Source organism: Pleurodeles waltl, chromosome 4_2 (assembly GCF_031143425.1).
Source record: "Pleurodeles waltl isolate 20211129_DDA chromosome 4_2, aPleWal1.hap1.20221129, whole genome shotgun sequence".
NCBI classification, from domain to species: domain Eukaryota; kingdom Metazoa; phylum Chordata; class Amphibia; order Caudata; family Salamandridae; genus Pleurodeles; species Pleurodeles waltl.
Window position 1 is genome coordinate 292,927,532 of NC_090443.1, and position 19,774 is coordinate 292,947,305.

Sequence of the window (19,774 nt, forward strand, 5' to 3'; positions counted from 1 at the left end):
CCCGTTATTACAGGTGTTAATGTATTAGAGCAAGACCTTTTGCCTTGTACATTCCGTTACCTTTTCCCCAGGTCGTCTTCCATTGTACACAGAAAGTAGTCAAGTCAGAACCTTTCAAGCACTGGTTTGGTTGCTAACCTTTTGGTAGATATAAGTGTATGGAAGGTCACAGGACAACAGCTATGCTGTAGACCCGTGACACTATACACCGTGCATAGTTATCGTCTCACGCTGCTAGGCTGTGAATGGTAAGTTCATGAAGTCAACCAACTCCTTTCCTGCTCAGAGGAGTAATAAGGATCGTCCCATGACTAACGCCACCTCAAAATCAGAACCGAAAGCTGAAACTGCTGATGTAAAAACTGGTCACACGTCCCTTTCACACAACTGAAAATAATACAGACAGTCTGTAAAATAGTCTTCCACAGACCAAGGCTTTTTTTTGTATAATATAATTCACAGTGTTATTCACAGAGTACATTTTTTTGAAGTATTGTAAATGTATCTAATGTCTATTGAACGGAATTAAAGTGACAACATCTTTTGAAGATTCTTTTTCGTTAAAATCAGGAATAAAAGTCCCTAAACCATAATGAAAGTAATTTTTGGTTTACAAAATGGGTACTCTACTATTTGCCAAACTTTGAAATTGAGACCGAGGGAAGGACAGCTGCTCTCATCACGAAATAGGTTTACTCTGATTAAAAACAATACCCAAGGCTGGAGAACAGGTCTTGAAGGCAAATGATGTTCCAATTCATGCAGCTCCACAGTAGAAACAAAATCAATATAGATAAGTGCCATGTAAAGCCCTCCCACAAAGAAGCTCACATCACCAACCTGTACCCCATTCACAAAGATACCAGCTCAGTCTTAAGACATGATACCCTTTCACCTCTGGCACGCAGATCTCCAAAATACATCATTCCACTGAGATGCACGCACCTCCGAGATTTTGCGGTCGTACTCTTGCATGAAGGAATCCACCTCAGCCTGCAGCTCTGCGGGATCGGTCAGGGACTGGGTGTAGGCCGTAATCCACTCTGAACAGAAGGAAAGAGACATGGCGGCGTCAGATGATAATACATACCTGCTTATACATATCTTGTTTATGTATGTGTCGAGGAGCACTGAGGAGGCTTCATATGCGGATAAACGAGGCTGCATGTCCTGGCGGGGCATACAGAAGGACATTAAGTCGCTGGGTTTATCTGCATGCATTTATATAGTGCAGACCCTGCTCTTGAGGTCTGTTGAGTGCTCTGCATAGTGCAGCTACATTAAGTGCTGAGTGAGTGACAGCATTTGTCCAGCGCATATGACCCCATGGGGTCTATTGCCGTGGCCACACAGTGGATGCAAAGATTCACGTTACATTGCTCAAGGGGCTGAGATGGGGGATGGGGAGATTGGTGGGGTCTACTGAGAAGAACGCTGGTCAGGCAGTGGGAGGTGACCGACAGGGGTCTCTGGTATGTGTGTACAAGGGCATTGAGGATAGCATTCCTGTAAGTGTAAAGTTGATTTTGCATGTGAACAGGGGTGTCTCTCTCTTAGATTAGTGTTAGCAGTACATAGAGGTCCCACCCCTCCCCGGAGGGTTTGTCCTACTCACTTTGAACACCTGTAAGTAGCGGTTGACCCTTGGACATCACGAGAGGCTCGGGCTGCACTGAAGTCCTGAAGGCATGCACACCAGCACGATTTCTGAACACTACATATGCAAACCTAAACCCCTGGTATTGGAAACAAAGTCAGTTGTTAAAGAACCTGTTAGAGAACTTAAGGCATCTATAAATCTTTTTTTCACTCACAGAACCACAGTCGTGACTCACCGGAACCTGCTCCTGCACGAAGAACTTGGACTCTGGGGCAGGCGGAGTGTCAGGAGGCCCCGGCTTCTCCTGAAGTTCGACAGACTGGACAGGGCCAAACTGAGAGCAGAGACGAGAAAGACATTTCTGCAAAAGAAGGCAATGACATTCTCCGTTACAGTGGATGGCAGTGACTGCCCTAAACACATTCTCTCCTGTGATGAACACACCGTTCACAGGTTGCATTCATCAGCAGGTAAAGAACGTGTATTTTCTTTGGGGGGGTTATTAAAAGTGTAGGCAGAAAGAGCTGCCAAGCAATCATTTTCTTATTGGTATCCCAGTTAGAATTCTGTCACAGTTGCAACACTTTTGATAATTCCCAGTAAATCACCATGTACAGCATAACAGACCCGGTACAATGTTTATCGGAAGTGTGTATTGCTGCATTTAAGTTTGCATGGCATGCTCAAAGAACAATTTGCTAATCACTCTAAAGCCAAAGCTCAGCATGACTAAGTGACGACCCAGTAATGTAGTGCTTTTCAATCTGAGTACGGTCAGGTCTGGCTAGGCAGTACCCCAGTCGCACTTGTGATGGTCTCCAGCTGCAAAACACTTGAGCATATAACCAAGGGTGGAAAGAACTGGGTGGACTGCTGTTTTGGGGAGGTGACGTAGAAGGTGTAGCTGGTATGGCCAGCATAAAGCTATCAGTCGCTGAACATTTGTTTCCACTCTCTGAAGCATGCACCTGATGGAGGGTAAAGCCTGTCAAAACACCTGGTCACAGAGCGGTTTGGCATTTGCCAGAGTAATTTCAATACAAAAAAATATATATATCATCCTCCGTCACTTATACCTGAGGCTATTCAGGATGGACTCAGCTGGGCCAGCAACGTTTGGTCGGGCTGACTCCTACATGTATTTCCTTCACAAACGTGGTGCCCTTCTGTGCACAAACTTTGTATTCCTGACTACGAATGCACCCAGTGCCTTTGCAATGCACCTAAATACATGGAGAATTTGCTATGGTCAGATCATCCATTACAGACTGCTGGAGTGTAATTTTTCCCTTTCATCATTGGCCCAACTCTGCTTTTCTGAAAGAGCATGTGTTTGATCGAACAATTACCTATTATCCTCTACAGGAGTACCCTAGGCAGCTATTTAAGTTTAATAAAAACATGCTCCCCAGGCTACCCAATCAGAGTTTGTCTTAATTATGTAGCAGCCAGACCTGGTTTCTGAGGAAGTCACCAACTCCTATTTGGTACAATAGCCCTGAGGTTAACATTTACGACCAATGTACCCGTTGTGGGAGGCCACTTCTGGAATAGTGTGCCCACTTCTTAATGACTCAACAATTTCTGGAGGGAGGATCAGCAGAAGACAGACAGACACACGAAGCTAACAAACACTGGCAAAACCAATAGGTCTCACCTGTGCAAGAGTTATTGGCTTTGCCACAGCATTTAAGTCATGTTGTACACCAGCGTGGCTGCTGTTCAGTATGGCTTAAAGTTAGCGGAGTGGTGTGGCATACAGTGAAGTAGGGTGACAGAGTAGGGTGGAGTAAAGTGGAATAGAGTCATACAGTCAGTTGCATAAAGCGTCTTCTAGTGGAACGGAGTGGAACAGAGTGTTGTAGAATGGCAAGGAGTGGAACAGAGTGTTGTAGAATGGCAAGGAGTGGTACAGAGTGTTGTAGAATGGCAAGGAGTGGTACAGAGTGTTGTAGAATGGCAAGGAGTGGTACAGAGTGTTGTAGAATGGCAAGGAGTGGTACAGAGTGTTGTAGAATGGCAAGGAGTGGTACAGAGTGTTGTAGAATGGCAAGGAGTGGTACAGAGTGTTGTAGAATGGCAAGGAGTGGTACAGAGTGTTGTAGAATGGCAAGGAGTGGTACAGAGTGTTGTAGAAGAGCACAGGGTGGAACAGTGTCTCGCAGGGCGGCACCGAGTGGAACAGTGTCTCGCAGGGCGGCACCGAGTGGAACAGTGTCTCGCAGGGCGGCACCGAGTGGAACAGTGTCTCGCTGGGCGGCACCGAGTGGAACAGTGTCTCGCTGGGCGGCACCGAGTGGAACAGTGTCTCGCTGGGCGGCACCGAGTGGAACAGTGTCTCGCTGGGCGGCACCGAGTGGAACAGTGTCTCGCTGGGCGGCACCGAGTGGAACAGTGTCTCGCTGGGCGGCACCGAGTGGAACAGTGTCTCGCTGGGCGGCACCGAGTGGAACAGTGTCTCGCTGGGCGGCACCGAGTGGAACAGTGTCTCGCTGGGCGGCACCGAGTGGAACAGTGTCTCGCTGGGCGGCACCGAGTGGAACAGTGTCTCGCTGGGCGGCACCGAGTGGAACAGTGTCTCGCTGGGCGGCACCGAGTGGAACAGTGTCTCGCTGGGCGGCACCGAGTGGAACCAAGTGGTACAGAGAGGAACCGAGTGGAACCAAGTGGTACAGAGAGGAACCGAGTGGAACCAAGTGGTACAGAGAGGAACTGAGTGGAACCAAGTGGTACAGAGAGGAACTGAGTGGCACAGAGGAACAGAGCACCAGGGATAAGCTTCATGGGGGCAGGGAGCGCACTCATGGGGCCTAGAAGGGGCAGGGAGCGCACTCATGGGGCCTAGAAGGGGCAGGGAGCGCCCTCGTAGGGCCTAGAAGGGACAGGGAGCGCCTTAGAGGGGTGGGGAGTGACAGGGAGCGACCTAGAGGAGTAGAGGAGCGGTGTAGAGTGGCAGGGCATGGAGTGTGGTGGAGGGACAAGGAGTGTGGCAGAAAGGCAGGGAGTGACGTGGAGGGTGGTAGAGGGGCCGGGTGTTGAGTGGAGTGGCTGGGCATAGAGTGTAGTGGCGGGGCATGGAGTGGTGGGGCACAGAGCAGAGTAGTGGGGCACAGTTTGGAATGGGGGGGCACAGAACAGAGTGGCGGGGGCACAGAACAGAGCAGCATAAAGTAGTGTGTTGTAGAGTGGAGTGGCGTAAAGTGGGGATGTGTTGTAGAGTAGAGTGGTGTGTAAGAGTAGTGTAGAGCGGAGTGGCATAGTGTGGAGTATGCAAGTTGTGGTAGCACACTGCCATTACAGACAACACATTTTCAATTGAAATGACCATTACATTTGCACAGACATACATTTTTACTGGTAAAAGTATTCAGCATACAATCAATAATGTGTAGAAATGTCATCACCTAGTGCATTGATTTGTTTTGTTTTCAAATATTTGTTTCCACCACACTTCAGAATTTTTTTAAAAAGTGCTTAATCTGTGCTAGAAAAAACCCTTTCCTTTCACAGCAAGATTACCAAATACATTCTCTCACTTGGAGGTCAGAGAAAGAAAAGCACACACCAAGTTCCCTCAGAAGAAAGAAAGAGCCGGACATTTGACCTCTCTCTTTGAATGCACAGCAAATGTGATAATATAAGGGCAAGATTTAGAGGCTTATTTACAAATAAGGGAGCACTTGTGGAAGAATACAATCAATACGCTATGCTCCATGGGAGGGACAAACTCAAGCTGGACAGCCTAAAACAAATAAAGTCAGCAAATAGGAAGCAAACAAAAGTGAGTTAAACACAAATGCTACAGTAAGCAATTGGTGGAAGGCATGCCCAAGGAAGCTTTCAGACTGTCTCTAACAAGTCATTAGACAACCAGATAGCTGCGCGGTCTGGTAGACTTCAACCTAAAAATGGAGGATGGTTAAGTTAAACAACCAGCTCTTTCAAAACAGCCTTACAATTCAAAGTGTACTTCTTTGTGGAGTGCATAAGTTGAGATACAAGGGATATTTTCCTGTCCATAAAGATAATAAAGAAAATAAACAGTACATTTTCAGCTGAAGAAACTCCTGGAAATTACATTGGGGGGTGGGGGCAGATTTAGAAGCAAGAGGCAGGACATCATCAGTAACCATTCATAACAGGACAATGGAGGAGAACACAGCCTTAAGAGCTCAGAATAAGAGAGACTGGGGCAGGGGGAGAGGTCAGGAAACTTAGTTCGCAATGAGACTGGAGGTACTGGGGTAATAAGGAGTAACAGAAGTAGATATTTATTAAAAACCCTGAGATGCTGGATATGTGGTGCCAGGAAAAGTAATAAGACAATGCCACGATGGAACATGTCTGGTTTGTGTCAGGATAAGTAGGGAATGGACGAATAGAGTATTTCTGCTAGTTTTGATACTAAGTCAGCAGAAGGAGCAACTATGAATCAGCGTCAAGTGCAATACTTTCCCAAATAGGCAGCATGTTGCTTGTGACACATGGAAAGATCACAAGTGATCCGTTAGGAGGATCTGCGTTCTGGACATAAATCAAATGTCTTGGATTCATCATTCAGCAACAGCAGCTAATTATTTTTTTATGAGAAATTAGGCACATTATATGCCCATTTGATGTGAGGCCACTCTCACCTGTGTGCAGTACGGGGGAACATTGGTGATGAATAGGGTCCTGTCCTGCGGACGTGTAGGGTCTAGATCCTGACGTACTTTGTGCTCCTTCACATACAGGCAATGCTTCGAGCGGGAGGTTTCAGAAAACTTCACAGGAAGGGCTGGAAAAAAGCAGAAGTGGCAATACAGAGGGGAAAGAGAAGCAAAGAAATCACAAAGTTGCGTCACATCCCGACCCTCACCACCACCCTATGAGGCCTTCAGTTACTCTGTGGTCTTCTCTTGGTGTCCTGAGAGCCTCTGCAATTCATGGGTGTAGGAAGCTGGCTATCTATGCAGTGTACCAATGTAAGGGTACACTATGCAAACAGTACACGTGACACTGGTTGACAGAGGTTTAAATAATAACCTTTAATGCTCTCATTTGTGGTAGTGTGGGCAAGCAGATTAGGCTTATCAGAGGGTAGTGCTAAGCATTTGTCAATAAATGAGGCACACACTCGAGAAGAAACTCAAGATCGATTTTAGAAAAATACAGCACTTTTCATAATAGTTTTAGATACCATAAATCTTCAGGATAAGATAGGTACTGTTCGCAAAGTTACTTTGCACAGTGAGGTAAATAATACAAATGCACTTTTATGCAGTAATGCTTTTCAGTGGAGAAGAAACATGTACCGCAGCCCAGCAGTATCACCAGGAGGTGAGGGGGGGTGACAAGTGTGACCAGTCATGGTGGACAAGGAAGACCCAATTTTTGACCAAAAAGCATTTAATCGAAGGACATGTCCACACTAAATGAAAGAAAGTCGCTTCTTGTGCAGCGCATCGGGGGCATTTAGTGTCAACATAGGATGATATCTTGCAAGGTACATTGGGGTGATGTACACTCTATGCAGATATTCGTACTGTATTAATCTGTAGCTACCACTGGAAGACACCTCTTTAGTTTGCTGACAGCAGAAGCCCCACTGGCTATCAGTAATTACCTGCCCAAAATCGCCCTCCTACACCTGGTGTATTTCAGAGGATTGGTAGTCCAGTGCAGCTGACTATAATCTGGATATAAGATTGGAAGGTCACGGGCTAGTCGGGAGGATGGTCAGAATCAACAATTATCTAGGTTCCTCTGGAAATGTGGTAAACAAACGTCTGGCTTCATGCACCAATTTAGCATAGGTAAGCACATCTCTCATACTAGGTAAAGCGTCATCCAAATATAAGTCACCTAGTGTAAGGAGGTGCTTGTTCCACAATTGTAAAACCCAGAAGCAGTGTCTAGGTGTAACTCATGATAGTGCTCGACAGGAACATGTCTTGAGTACAGTAATGAGATATTACATAAGTGGGCAAGTCTGTCCATGCCCATATGGTACAACATACAGTATGAATTTCTTGAGTAGGTCCAGGTAATCAGGAATATGGAGCTGCCGGCAGAGCAGTGAGGTTTATTGAACCCCTTTCTATGACCACGTGGGGAGCGTGCCTGTTATGGAACCAGTGATCTACATATTGAATTTGTGCCACTAAATATTAAATGTCAAAGTTGGGGTCTGCCATACCACCTTTATTGTATGGCAATTAAAAGGTATTTCAGCTGATACAAGGTTGTTTACCCCACACACAAAGCTAATTATGAGAGACCAGAGCTGGGCAAAAAAAGCTTTATTTAGGGGCACTGGATGGTTTGGAAAAGGTACAACATCTCAGGGAGGATCATAATTTTTATTAAAGCTACCCGTCCCGCAATCGAGAGGGGGAGGGTTATCCATTTGTAAACTTGCGCCTGCAAAGCCTCCAGATATGCCCCATAGTTTATCCGGACAATAGTGCGGATGTCTGTGTGATAGAAGATGCCCATGTACCTCACAGGGTCGGTTCGCCAGTGTAGATTATACACTGTATCTGGTTTGGTGGCAGCAGGAGTTAGCGGAAACATTACTGATTTAGACCAGTTAATTTGTAAACCGGACCAGTGGCCATAATCTATTATTTACCGGATGAGGGGATCTAAATTGGCCGCCGGATTTTTAATCACTAGCATTGCATTGTCTGCATACATGGAAAGTAAAGTATATCGGAATCCTATATTTATCCTCCTCCTATGATGGAATTCCCACAGTGCACAACCCGTAGGCTCAACACTAAGAGCGTAAAGAAGGGGTGTGACAACGGACAACCTTGCCAGGTTCCCCTATTAATCGCAAAGGACTCAGACAGTCCCCCATTCAGACGCAGCCTGGCCAAGGGAGTCATGTAAAGGAGCTGCACCCACTTTACAAATGACCTGCCCATCCCCATTCTAGACAGTACTATCAAGAGGAACGACCATTCTACAGTATGAAAGGCTTTAGCAGTGTCCAGAAAAGTCACCACCACGGTAGCCCGGGGTCCAAATGATGCGTGATGGCAAAGAGGGATCGAAGTTAATCAGCCGCAGCGCGGCCTGGAATAAAACCAGACTGGTCTTGGTGGGTCAAAGCTGGCATTAAGGACAATAGACGGTTGGCCAATAACTTGGCAAAGTTTTGCTATCTACATTTATCAAAAGATATAGGCCGGTAAAAGTCGCACTTAACAGGACTTAACCGGTTTGAGGAGTGTGATTATGATAGACTCTTAGTGTCTGTGGTAACACACACTCCTGAAACACCTAATTGTATACTTCTAATAACAAGGGTGCCAGCTCGTATGCATAAGCTTTATAAAATTCCACTGGTAGTCCATCACTCCCCGGGAAGTTCCCATTTGTGAGCTGCCTGATAACTTGCTTTATCTCCAGGAGTGTTAATGGTTGGCAGAATACCTCCCTTCGTATTTGGTCTAACCATGCCAACGTGATCCATTGCAGGTATGCATCTATCTCTTCAGGGGTTGTGCGTGTATGTGAGGTGTAGAGTTCTCGATAGAAGAATACAAATGTTTTCAGAATCTTTTAAGGGCTATAATGCGATTGCCCATTGAACGAATCCACTGTGAGGATATAATTCACCGACCAGCGAGGTTTGAGTAACATAGCTAGTGTGTGCCCGGACCTTTCTCCCTCCATGTTTCTGAGTCTGTGTATATTTACTAAGGAACTTTATCTACTTCCTCGTAGAATTCTTCTAGGGCTTGTTTCATGGGATGTAAGCGGCCTTTGTCTTTGGTGTCATCATTCCTCAATTTTAAGTTGTGCAGTTCCGCTTCCAGTCTCGTAAGCCTATTTCTGATAGATCTAAGAAGTCCATGTCCTTTAGCAATACATTCCCCCCGAATCACCGCTTTTAATGCTTCCCAGAAAATCATCATAGCACGCACTGAGCCTTTACTGGAAGTGACGTAAACCTTTAATGCAGACAGATCTATTCTCTGAATGCTGCATCAAACAGCATATTATGCTAAAGTCTCCAGAATTGTACTTGCCTCCAGGGGGTAGGCAAGGCAAGTTTAAGGATTACTGGGGAGTGGTCTGACAAAGTCCTGGGTAAATGTCACACTTCTCGTGTCAACCCCACTACATCACGGGTACACACCCAGAAATTTAGGCCCAACCAAGTGTCATGCACTGAGGAGTGAAATGTATACGCCCTAGTTGTGCCATGTGATTCCCGCCAGATATCTAGTATATCAAGCTGCTTCATAACGTTTAGTACTGCTACTTGAGCCCTATTAAGCTATCCCTTGTGTCGGTCTGTGCAATCCGTTTCCTGGTCCAGCACTAAACTGTGATCCCCTCTCCAGATAATGGTGTTGGGTTCACTGTCAGACATTGTTTGAGAAGAAGTATAAACCAAGTCTGGGCAGTCCACATTAGGACCACAAGTATTAAAGAAGATGAGTTGTGTGCCCAATAAACCCTCGAAATAGTATCAGACGTCCAGATCTGCAATTGTTTTTATAGGCCTGAACAGGACCGTCTGCCGAATAAGTATGGCAACCCCACTAGAATAGGGCAAGTATGAAGCAAAATATTGATAAGGTCCCCAAGATTTGAGCATGGTAGGTCTCCTTCCTGGCATGAAATGGGTTTCTTGCAAGTAAATAATAACTATATTGTGACATTTAAGATATGTAAGGACCTGGTGGCTTTTGCAGGGGTTATTTAAGCCCCGGACATTACATGTGATGAATGTTAAAAGCAGTTTCCCGTTATCAGGTGTATCTGCCATCAATCTGCATGAGTGTATTCATGATACATACAAACATCTGATTCCTCAGCCAACTTTCACTTGAGATTGCCCACATAAAGTTAAGACAAAGCTCTTTTTCTATCCACCCACACCGGGACCTAATTTTCCAGCTATTTTCCAAAACATTGCAATAACATTTTGACAATCCAAACATCAGGTAGCAAAACCAGCATATAACAATATAGGTGCCATTGCATTAGGCTGTCGGTGGTCACAACACTCGTAAGGTGAAAATGCCAGCATATGCAAATAATGCAACAATGGACTAAGAGGGTAAGCAGTAACGTAGGCACCCAGAAGGTATATCACATACCTGGATAGGTAACAGGAGCTCCTTGGCATGATTCAAGTCTAGAAGGCAGGACATTAAGCCCCATGTAATGTACAAGGTGATCAGTCCAAGTATTGGCCAAAGGATCTCTGTATGACCAACACACATCAAGACAACCGGTCCCTCCACACCATCTATTAATAAGGTATCATCTACCCAGTACTGGGGAGAGGAAGTCCCCCTCAGTGAGGAATGTTTCTGGAAAAAGGAAAGTCCTGCTAGAAGTTGTGAAGATTTTGGTTTGCCCTGCCAGTAGAAGCGTAGTCTCACCAGGTAAAGTATGGCATACAAAATGCCCCGCTCCTGAAATTTCTTTTTGACTGGGAGAAGTTATTTGTGTCTGGCATCTTGTTCCGATTGCGTGAAGTCTGGAAAGAAGGTGCGGTGCATCCCTTCGTGGCGAACCTCCTGCGACTCCCAGGCCAGGCAAAACATTTGATCTCTGTCCCTATACTTAACGAACATCCCTTTGATTGGCCTGGGAGGGGCCCTTGGGATCGGGCTGGGGGCTAGGGATCTGTGTGCCCTCTCAACAATGAAGGACTGAGAGAAATGTTTAGCTCCAAACAGCTTTATGAGTAGTTTTCAATATATTCTTCAGTGCGCCCCATCAACGTTGTTTCTGGAATGCCTAGTATGTGGACATTATTCCTCCGCGGTCTAGATTCTAAATCTTCATTCTTGAGTTGGACTTTACACAGTTCTAATTTCATCTCATTTACAATCTTCGAGTGTTGTAAGTGTCTGTCTTGGACATCTGATATGCACTGTTCTGCATCATTTAGGCACGTTTGGTGCGTGTCTATGCTGTCTTACATGTCATCCATACGTTTGGTCAGGGAGTCTAACTTGGCATCAATGTTAGCTAAGCTAGTTTGCATTTCGAGAAGGATAGATTAAGTCCTCTGTAGGGGAAGAGGTGTCATCTTCTCTATCTCCCCCTTCAAGGGGTTGAAGAGGTGGAGGCGCTAGCATTCACGACTGTCTTTTTACGTCAAAGTTGAGGCATTGCTGCTTAGCGTCCGGTCTACACACTTTATCGCAGGGATCTCACAGAGATAATACTGATTAAGGCCACAAAGGGGTAGCAGCACAAACTGGTCAAGTCAGCCACAAACAAGTGATTAGCCTCCGTCTGAAAAATATATGAGACTGCGCCAGATGGAAGTGTATCCAATCGTATAGGGTATGCTGGAATGGACTTATATAGTTCTACGCATTGTAATTAACACAGCCAGAGTCACAGATGGAGGTATCAAATGTGAAGGGTTCAAATATGCTCAGCCACTATGCTTCCAGTACTCACAGGGTTCAATGCAGCATGCTACCTTCGGTCATGAGCCCTCCAAGTCTGCTTCTGTAGTAAATTACCCTCTTTTGGGCTTGGTTACCCCCACTTTATACCTGCTATCAGTACGCTTGGACTGTTTTCACTAGGATCCTGCTAACCAGGACCACAGTCATTGTGTTCTCTCCCTCTAAATGTGGTTGTTTAGGACTTTGCACACCCCACAATTGGCATACTGGTCACCCCATATAAGTCCCTAGTATATGGTTCTTAGGTACCCAGGGTACTGGGGCACCAGGGGTTTCCCATGGGCTGCAGCATGTATTATGCCACCCATGGGGGGCCATGCAAAATGTGTCTGCAGGCCTGCCGTTTCATCCTGCTTGAAAAGGTGCATGCATCCTTTCACCACAGGTCACTGCACCGGGTCACTGTAAGTCACCCTATGGTAGGCCCTCCTAGCCCAGAGGGCAATGTGCAGGTCTCTGTGTGAGGGCACCCCTACATGAGCAGAGGTGGCCCTACGAACTCCAGTTCAATTACACTGGACTTCGTAGGTGCAGGAAGCAATTTTACTCGTATACTGGACACAGGTCACTACCAGTGTCCAGCTACATAATGTTAACTCCGAACGTGTGCATGTGTGGTATCAAACATGTCAGAATCATACCCCAAACTGTTGCCAGTATTGGTTGTAGGATTCCATGCACTCTGGAGGCTCCTTAGAGGACCCCCAGTATTGCTGCTACCAGTCTTCTGTGTTTTTCCAGGCAGCCCACGCTTCTCCTCCCCCCCCCCGCCATCCCATACAGGGTCCTGCCCTCCTGTTGCTTGACAAGCTCAAGCAGGGGAAGGCAGAACAAATGATTTCCTGTGGGAGAGAGAGGCAGAGGTGGCCCTACGAACTCCAGTTCAATTACACTGGACTTCGTAGGTGCGGGAAGCAATTTTACTCGTAAACTGGACACAGGTCACTACCCGTGTCCAGCTACATAATGTTAACTCCGAACGTGTGCATGTTTGGTATCAAACATGTCGGAATCATACCCCAAAACTGTTGCCAGTATTGGTTGTATGATTCCATGCACTCTGGAGGCTCCTCAGAGGACCCCCAGTATTGCTGCTACCAGTCTTCTGTGGTTTTCCAGGCAGCCCACGCTTCTCCTTCCCCCCGCCACCCCATACAGGGTTCTGCCCTCCTGTTGCTTGACAAGCTCAAGCAGGGGAAGGCAGAACAAATGATTTCCTGTGGGAGAGGGAGGCAGCACCCTCTCCCCTTGGAAATAGGTGTTACGTGGCTTGGGAGGGGTAGCCTCCCCAAGCCACCGGTATGCTTTGAAGGGCACACTTGGTGCCCTCCTTGCATAAACCGGTTAGCACCAGTCCAGGGACGCTCGGTCACTGCTCTGGCGTGAAACTGGACAAAGGAAAAGGGAGTGACCACTCCCCTGTCTATCACCAACCCCGGTGTGGTGCCCAGAGACCTCCTCCAGGTGGCCACTGGATTCTGCCATCTTGAATCCAAGATGGCCAGAGGTTCCTGGGAGCATCTGAGTGACCAGGTCAAGTAGGTGACATCACAGCCCCCTCCTGATAGGTGGTTACCTTGCTAGGTGACCAATCCCCCTTCCTGGGCTATTTAAGGTCTCCCTCTTGGGTGTGTCCTCAGATTTGATGTGAAAGATTCCACCAGGACTACTTTGCGTCGCATACGTCATCTTCTGGCCACTTGAACTGCAACTGGACTCCTCAGGAACCGACAAGTTGCAACTTCAGTGACGACACAGCTTTGCAACATTGTTTCTCAGACTCTTTCCAGCAACTGCAAAATTTCCCGGGCTGTGCGTTCTCAGAAGTCAACGAGACTCCAGTCTGCACCAAAAAGTAAGAAGGAATCTCCCTTGGAGTGAAGGAGTCACTCCCCTGCATCTGCAGGCACCAACTGCAACGATTACCGGCTGCTTGGATCTGCTCTCCTCCAGAACTGCATGGATCCTGCATCACAGGTGGTGGTCTGGAGTGGCCCCCTTGGTCCTCTCTGCCAGCGGTCCAAGTTAGAAGACAGTAAGCCCTTGTATCTCCTTGCTGGACAGTACCCCCCCACCCCCTCCCCAAAAGCACTGCGACTCTTGCAGCTACCAAGGCTTGTTTGCTCTGCGCCAGGGATTCTTCAGACTGTGTAGCCCTGGCCCGAGCACTCCTTCCTGCCAAGCGCAGTCTCCTCTCTGCTGCTCCAGCGACATGAGCCTTCTCTTCAGGTGTGCTGAGTGGGCCTCACTGCGACTTGCTGCTGCTAGTTGGATGCCTGTGGGGGCTGCATCCTCTTATGGGGGACACTCTTGACTGCTGAGGGTCATCCCAAACTCCCTTTCCTTGGGTTGAGTCCCCTGGGCTTTGCTGTTCCTCTGTAGCCTTGCAACACTTCTTTTAATTCTTCTGCATTTGCTAAGGCTCGTTTTGTTGGTGGTCTTCCTGCACCCTCTGACCCACTGCAACCAGACAGCCGACGTGGGACACCATCTGCATCACTTAAGGGACTTCTCTTCAGCTCCTGTGCTGCACAGCTGGTCTTCTTCGTCCCCCGTCGACCTGGTCCTGAATCCACAGAAGGGTGGGTACTGGCTTCTGCCACAACTGAACACTCCATCAGCAAATGGACTCGGTCCCCTTCCTTTGCAGGTCCTCTTCTGCCAGAATCCACCTGTGGGTTCTTCCAGTCTGGTCCCTGCACAATCCTTTTCTTAAGTCCTACAGTTGGTTTTGGGGAAAACCAGATACTTACTTCTGCTCTCCTGGTCACTGGGGGTCACTCAGGTACTCACCTCTTGGGGTTCCTAGTTCCTCAAGCTCCCCTCTAACAATTCCACATCCTTAAGTGGGGGACTATATCTCGCATTCCACTTATTTAGTATATAGTTTAGCCCTCCACTATTTTCTAACACTTTTGCAAATGCTTGTTGTTTGTATGCTCCTTACTGATTGCTATTGTGTCTATAATTAGTGTGTATACTTACCTCTAGTTGGGGGGACTGCCTAATAGTATTCTAGTATTTGTGTTCCCATAGTAAAGTACCTTTATTTATTTTTTAACACTGTGTGGTTCTTTCATGTGTGATAGTGCTGTGTGACTACAGTGGTATTGCATAAGCTTTGCATGTATCCAAGATATGTCTTGGCTGCTCATCCACAGCTACCTTGAGAGCCATGGCTTCCTAGACACTGCCTACACTTCACTAAAAGGGGATACCTGGACCTGGTATAAGGTGATAGTACCATCGGTGCTCACCTCACACCAGGCCAGCTTCTACAGTTTCCATTCAGGCGGGGAGGTGCAACCAGGCCACCGCTATCAGGACGGAGGCTGTGCGGTGGTAGGCCGCAGCCAGGTCCTCCGCATGGTATGGTGTCTGCATGCTCCACCGGCTCTCCCCGGTCCTGCTTGCGGCATCCCGCAGCCACAGGATAAATCAGCACTGGTTAATGGTCGCAACAACGCCCACCGCTGCTCCAATCTGGTGTGGTGCACGTCACAAAGAGTTCATGAAGCCCAGGGCCGCCCCACAACACACATGCCCGACACGGGCAATCTTCCTGGCCTGCGCACTCAGCACCACTGTACGTCCCTCAACCCAGTGCAGCAAGGTTATCCACTGGTCAGCATTAGCAGCCCTCTGGGGAAACCGCAAACACAGCTGGAGGCAGGCGGCGAACAGGATATGTGCTCTGAGCTGCAGAGCTCTGCTAGAATGCCACCATCTTAGTGCAGTGGCAAACCAAGCCCCCTTATCCTAGTAGTTCACATATTTCTTTTCACAAGCCATCCGGTGGGCCACGTCACGGTTGCAGTAATTCAGCAGTTTTGCTATGATTGGGCGTGGAGGTGCTCCGGGAAATGGCCATGGCACAAGTGATTTTGTGCTCTTTCTACAATCAGGAGCTCCAAAAGATTTTCAATGCCTAAGACTGTGGATGGCATGGTCTCCACGTACAGTTCCACCTTTCCTGTATTAGTGGACTCCCGTTAAGCAGCACAATCGTGCCTCCAAGTCTTCATTTTTAGCTTGTATTACAGTCAGAACATCTCCACGTTTAGGCAGTTAGTGCATACAGATTGTAACTCGACTTTCACAATTGATAGCCTGTTTGGTTGCAGTGAGGTGCGTTGGCTGGGTCCAAGCTGGTATGGCATGGCAAGCAAAAAATAAAACTGATGGATTAAATCCAGATCTGTGACTGGGGATGAATGTTTGATTTGCTCTGCATTCCGTCCATCATCTTTTGTTTTCGCATTTGCCGCCCCAAGTGGGAAGGGTATGCCCAGACGTGGGTCCAGTGCTTGCTATGCCACCAGATTCAAGCTAGCCTGGCTGATGGAGGGTGATACCCTGAAGCCGGTCCTAGGATGCTTTTTTCTGGTCCAGGGAGGACCTGGCCTGGCAGTTTGGGCTGGACTGTTCCCATGGGGAACAGGGTCAAGACTGATTTGCATATGGCTTGGTCCAAGCTGGAATGGCATGACAAGCAAAAAAAAAAAAAAATACCTGATGGATTAACCCCTTCGCTGCCAGGCCCTTTCGCCCTCCTGTGCCAAGCCTTTTTTTGGCTATTTGGGGCAGTTCACGCTTAGGCCCTCATAACTTTTTCTCCACATCACATAAGCTACCAATGCCAAATTTGCGTCCTTTTTTCCCCCCAACATCCTAGGGATTCTAGAGTTACCAGACTTTGTGGGTTCCCCTGAAGGAGACCAAGAAATGAGCCAAAATACAGCGAAGATTTGGGTTAAAAAAAAAAAAAAAAATGGGAAAAAAGGGCTGCAGAAGAAGGCTTGTGTTTTTTCCCCCTGAAAATGGCAAAGGGTTTGCGGTGCTAGAATCACCATCTTCCCAGCTTTCAGGAACAGGCAGACTTGAATCACAAAACCCAATTTTTCAACACAATTTTGTCATTTTACTGGGACATACCCCATTTTTAGTATTTGTTGCGCTTTCAGTCTCCTTCCAGTTAGTGACAGAATTGGGTGTAAAACCAAGGCTGGATCCCAGAAAGCTAAACATTTCTGAAAAGTAGATACAATTCTGAATTCAGCAAGGGGTCATTTGTGTAGATCCTACAAGGGTTTCCTAAAGAAAATAACAGCTGAAATAAATATTGAAATTGAGGTGAAAAAAAACAGCCATTTTTCTCCACGTTTTACTCTGTAACTTTTTCCTGCAATGTCATATTTTCAAAAGTAATGTAGCGTTACGTCTGCTGGACTCTTCTGGTTGCGGGGATATATAGGGCTTGTAGGTTCAATCATGAACTCTAGATACCCAGAGCCAATAAAGGAGCTGCACTTTGCAACGGGTTTTCATTGTATACCGGGCACACAGCAATTAATTTGATGAAATATAAAAAGTGAGAAACAGGTATCAAGGAAACCTGTGTCTTTCCAAAATTGGCACAAGTTAAGGTGTTGAGAAGCAGTGGTTATTTGCACATCTCTGAATTCCAGGGTGCCCATACTAGCATGTGAATTACAGGGCATTTCTCAAATAGACATCTTTTTTACACACTGTCTTACATTTGGAAGGAAAAAATGTAGAGAAAGACAAGGGGCAATAACACTTGTTTTGCTATTCTGTGTTCCTCCAAGTATCCCGATAAAAATGGTACCTCACTTGCGTGGGGAGGCCTAATGCTCGCGACAGGAAACGCAACACGGACACATCACATTTTTACATTGAAATCTGATGTGTTTCTTGCAAGGTGCCTAGCTGTAGATTTTAGCCTCTAGCTCAGCCAGCACCTAGGGAAACCTACCAAACCTGGGCATTTTTGAAAACTAGACACCTAGGGGACTCTAAAATGGGGTAGGTTGTGGGTCGCTCCCCATCTGTAAAACAACCACAAAAATATCCCTGGTGCCTAGCGGTTTCTGCCCCCCTTGGGGGCAAGTCAGCCTAATTAAAATAGGCTGATCTGCCCCCCAGGGCGGCAAAAATGGCCTGAAATACATTTGCTCCCCAGAGGAGTGACCCTTGCCTGAGGGGTCGCTCCCCTTGCGTGAAATTCGCGTTAGAAAAAAAACTCCCTGGTGTCTAGTGTTTTCTGCCCCCCTTGGGGGCAGATTGGCCTCATAAAAATAGGCCTATCTTCCCCCAAGGGGGGCAGAAATGGCCTAAATATAAATTGCCCCCTAGGGGAGCGACTCTTGCCTAAGGGGTCACTCCCCACATATAAAAAACAAAACAAAAAAAATAATCCCTGGCGTCTAGAGGTTTCTGAACCCCCTGGGGGCAGATTGGCCTAATAATAGGCCGATCTGGCTGGGGGGGGGGGGGGGGGGGGGGGCAGAAAAGGCGTTGAAAAAAATAAAAAATGCCCCCCCTGGGTCGCTACCCTTATGCCAATTTCCTAACAAAATAATATCCATGGTGTCTAGTGGGCATTTTAGCAGCCGGATCGCTTCTCAATCCGGCTGCTAAAATGCTCTGAGAGACTTCAAAGGGAAGGAAATTCCTTTCCTTCCCTTTGAAGCCGCTCAGGCCCCCATAACATGATCGGAGGAGAAATGCTTTTGCTTCCAGCGCAATGGGAGACGGCCTCTGTGAGGTCAGCGCGCGATCGCGTGCTGACTTCACAGGGGGGGTGGGGGGGTCAGAGGGTTGTCGGTGGTGGAAGGGGAAGGGCTTCCCCTTCCATCCCTGCCTTGGGGGGGGTGGGAGGGAAGCCCACGGAGGAAGCGCTAGCGATCCCTCCGAGCTCCAGGCCGAGGACCTAATGGTTACACCCTCAGCACAGGAGCACTGTGCCGCATGACGTAACCATTACGTCCGCAGGACAGAAGCGGTTAAACCCAGATCAGTGACTGGGGGTGAATGTTTGATTTGCTCTGCATTCCGCCCATCATCTGTTTTTGCATTTGCTATTCTACAAGCCTCTTCCTTTGTTCTTCCCTTTCAGGATGCCCTATTGGCACAGCAGATCGCCGGGGCCGGGTGGGTCATTTAGACGTTAGTTTCTACATCCATTGTTTTGTTCAGTTTATTCCTTTTTCTATTGACACACATGTACATCATGTTTCAGGGTGGTGAGATAGAGAGACGCTTTATCCACTACATCTACAAGGGCAAAGATCACTCTTACAGCGTGTTATGATGACTTTACAAACCATTTCCTTCAATGTCTCGGGCTTAAATCCTCCACTCAACTGAGGCATAATAAAGGTCCCCAAGCTCCAGGGGGGCCCCCTCATCACAGTACACAGGCCCCTGACTTCATCCAGGGTGGAGAGGACCCCTCCAGGTACTTTGAAGGGGAGGGACTTCAAGTTTTGTTACTCCACTGCCTATCAAGAGCAGATCATTGACAGACTGACTATGCCAGATGGAGGTGAATGTAGCACTCCTCCAGGAGATACGCCTCCTCAAGGCTGACACGAAACACCTTCACTCCTACTAGTACCCCACACAGTTCCACTCATCCTATACTTGCAAATCTAGAGGGTGCCCATTCTTCTTCAGGGGGGCTTCTCTTTCAAATTAGATGGCACATATAGAGACTGGGACGGCAGACAGGTGGGAATACATGGCATGCTTGGCTCCACCCCGATAACCATAGCTTCCAATTTTGGCCCCAACAGGGAAAGGGAAGAGTTTGACTCTAACACTTATTTGAGGATATCCCTTTTCGCAAGGGAAGAACGTGACAGGCAGCAATCTCAATGTCCAGCTCGACTCGGGACTCGACCACTCGCACCCCCAACAAAGCGAGCACCGTGCA

The 19,774-nt window shown here is 47.4% G+C and overlaps 1 protein-coding gene across 1 annotated transcript in view; it reads right to left on the minus strand.

The window, feature by feature from the left end:
- Window positions 1-19,774, minus strand: part of RRP7A (ribosomal RNA processing 7 homolog A) — an 85,004-nt gene that overhangs the window by 40,971 nt on the left and 24,259 nt on the right. The window contains exons 2-5 of the mRNA XM_069231222.1: window positions 6,235-6,377; window positions 1,836-1,961; window positions 1,616-1,736; window positions 946-1,043 (exon numbers count right to left, since the gene is read on the minus strand). Coding sequence (XP_069087323.1) covers window positions 946-1,043; window positions 1,616-1,736; window positions 1,836-1,961; window positions 6,235-6,377 — 488 coding nt within the window. The remainder of the gene's footprint in view (window positions 1-945; window positions 1,044-1,615; window positions 1,737-1,835; window positions 1,962-6,234; window positions 6,378-19,774) is intronic.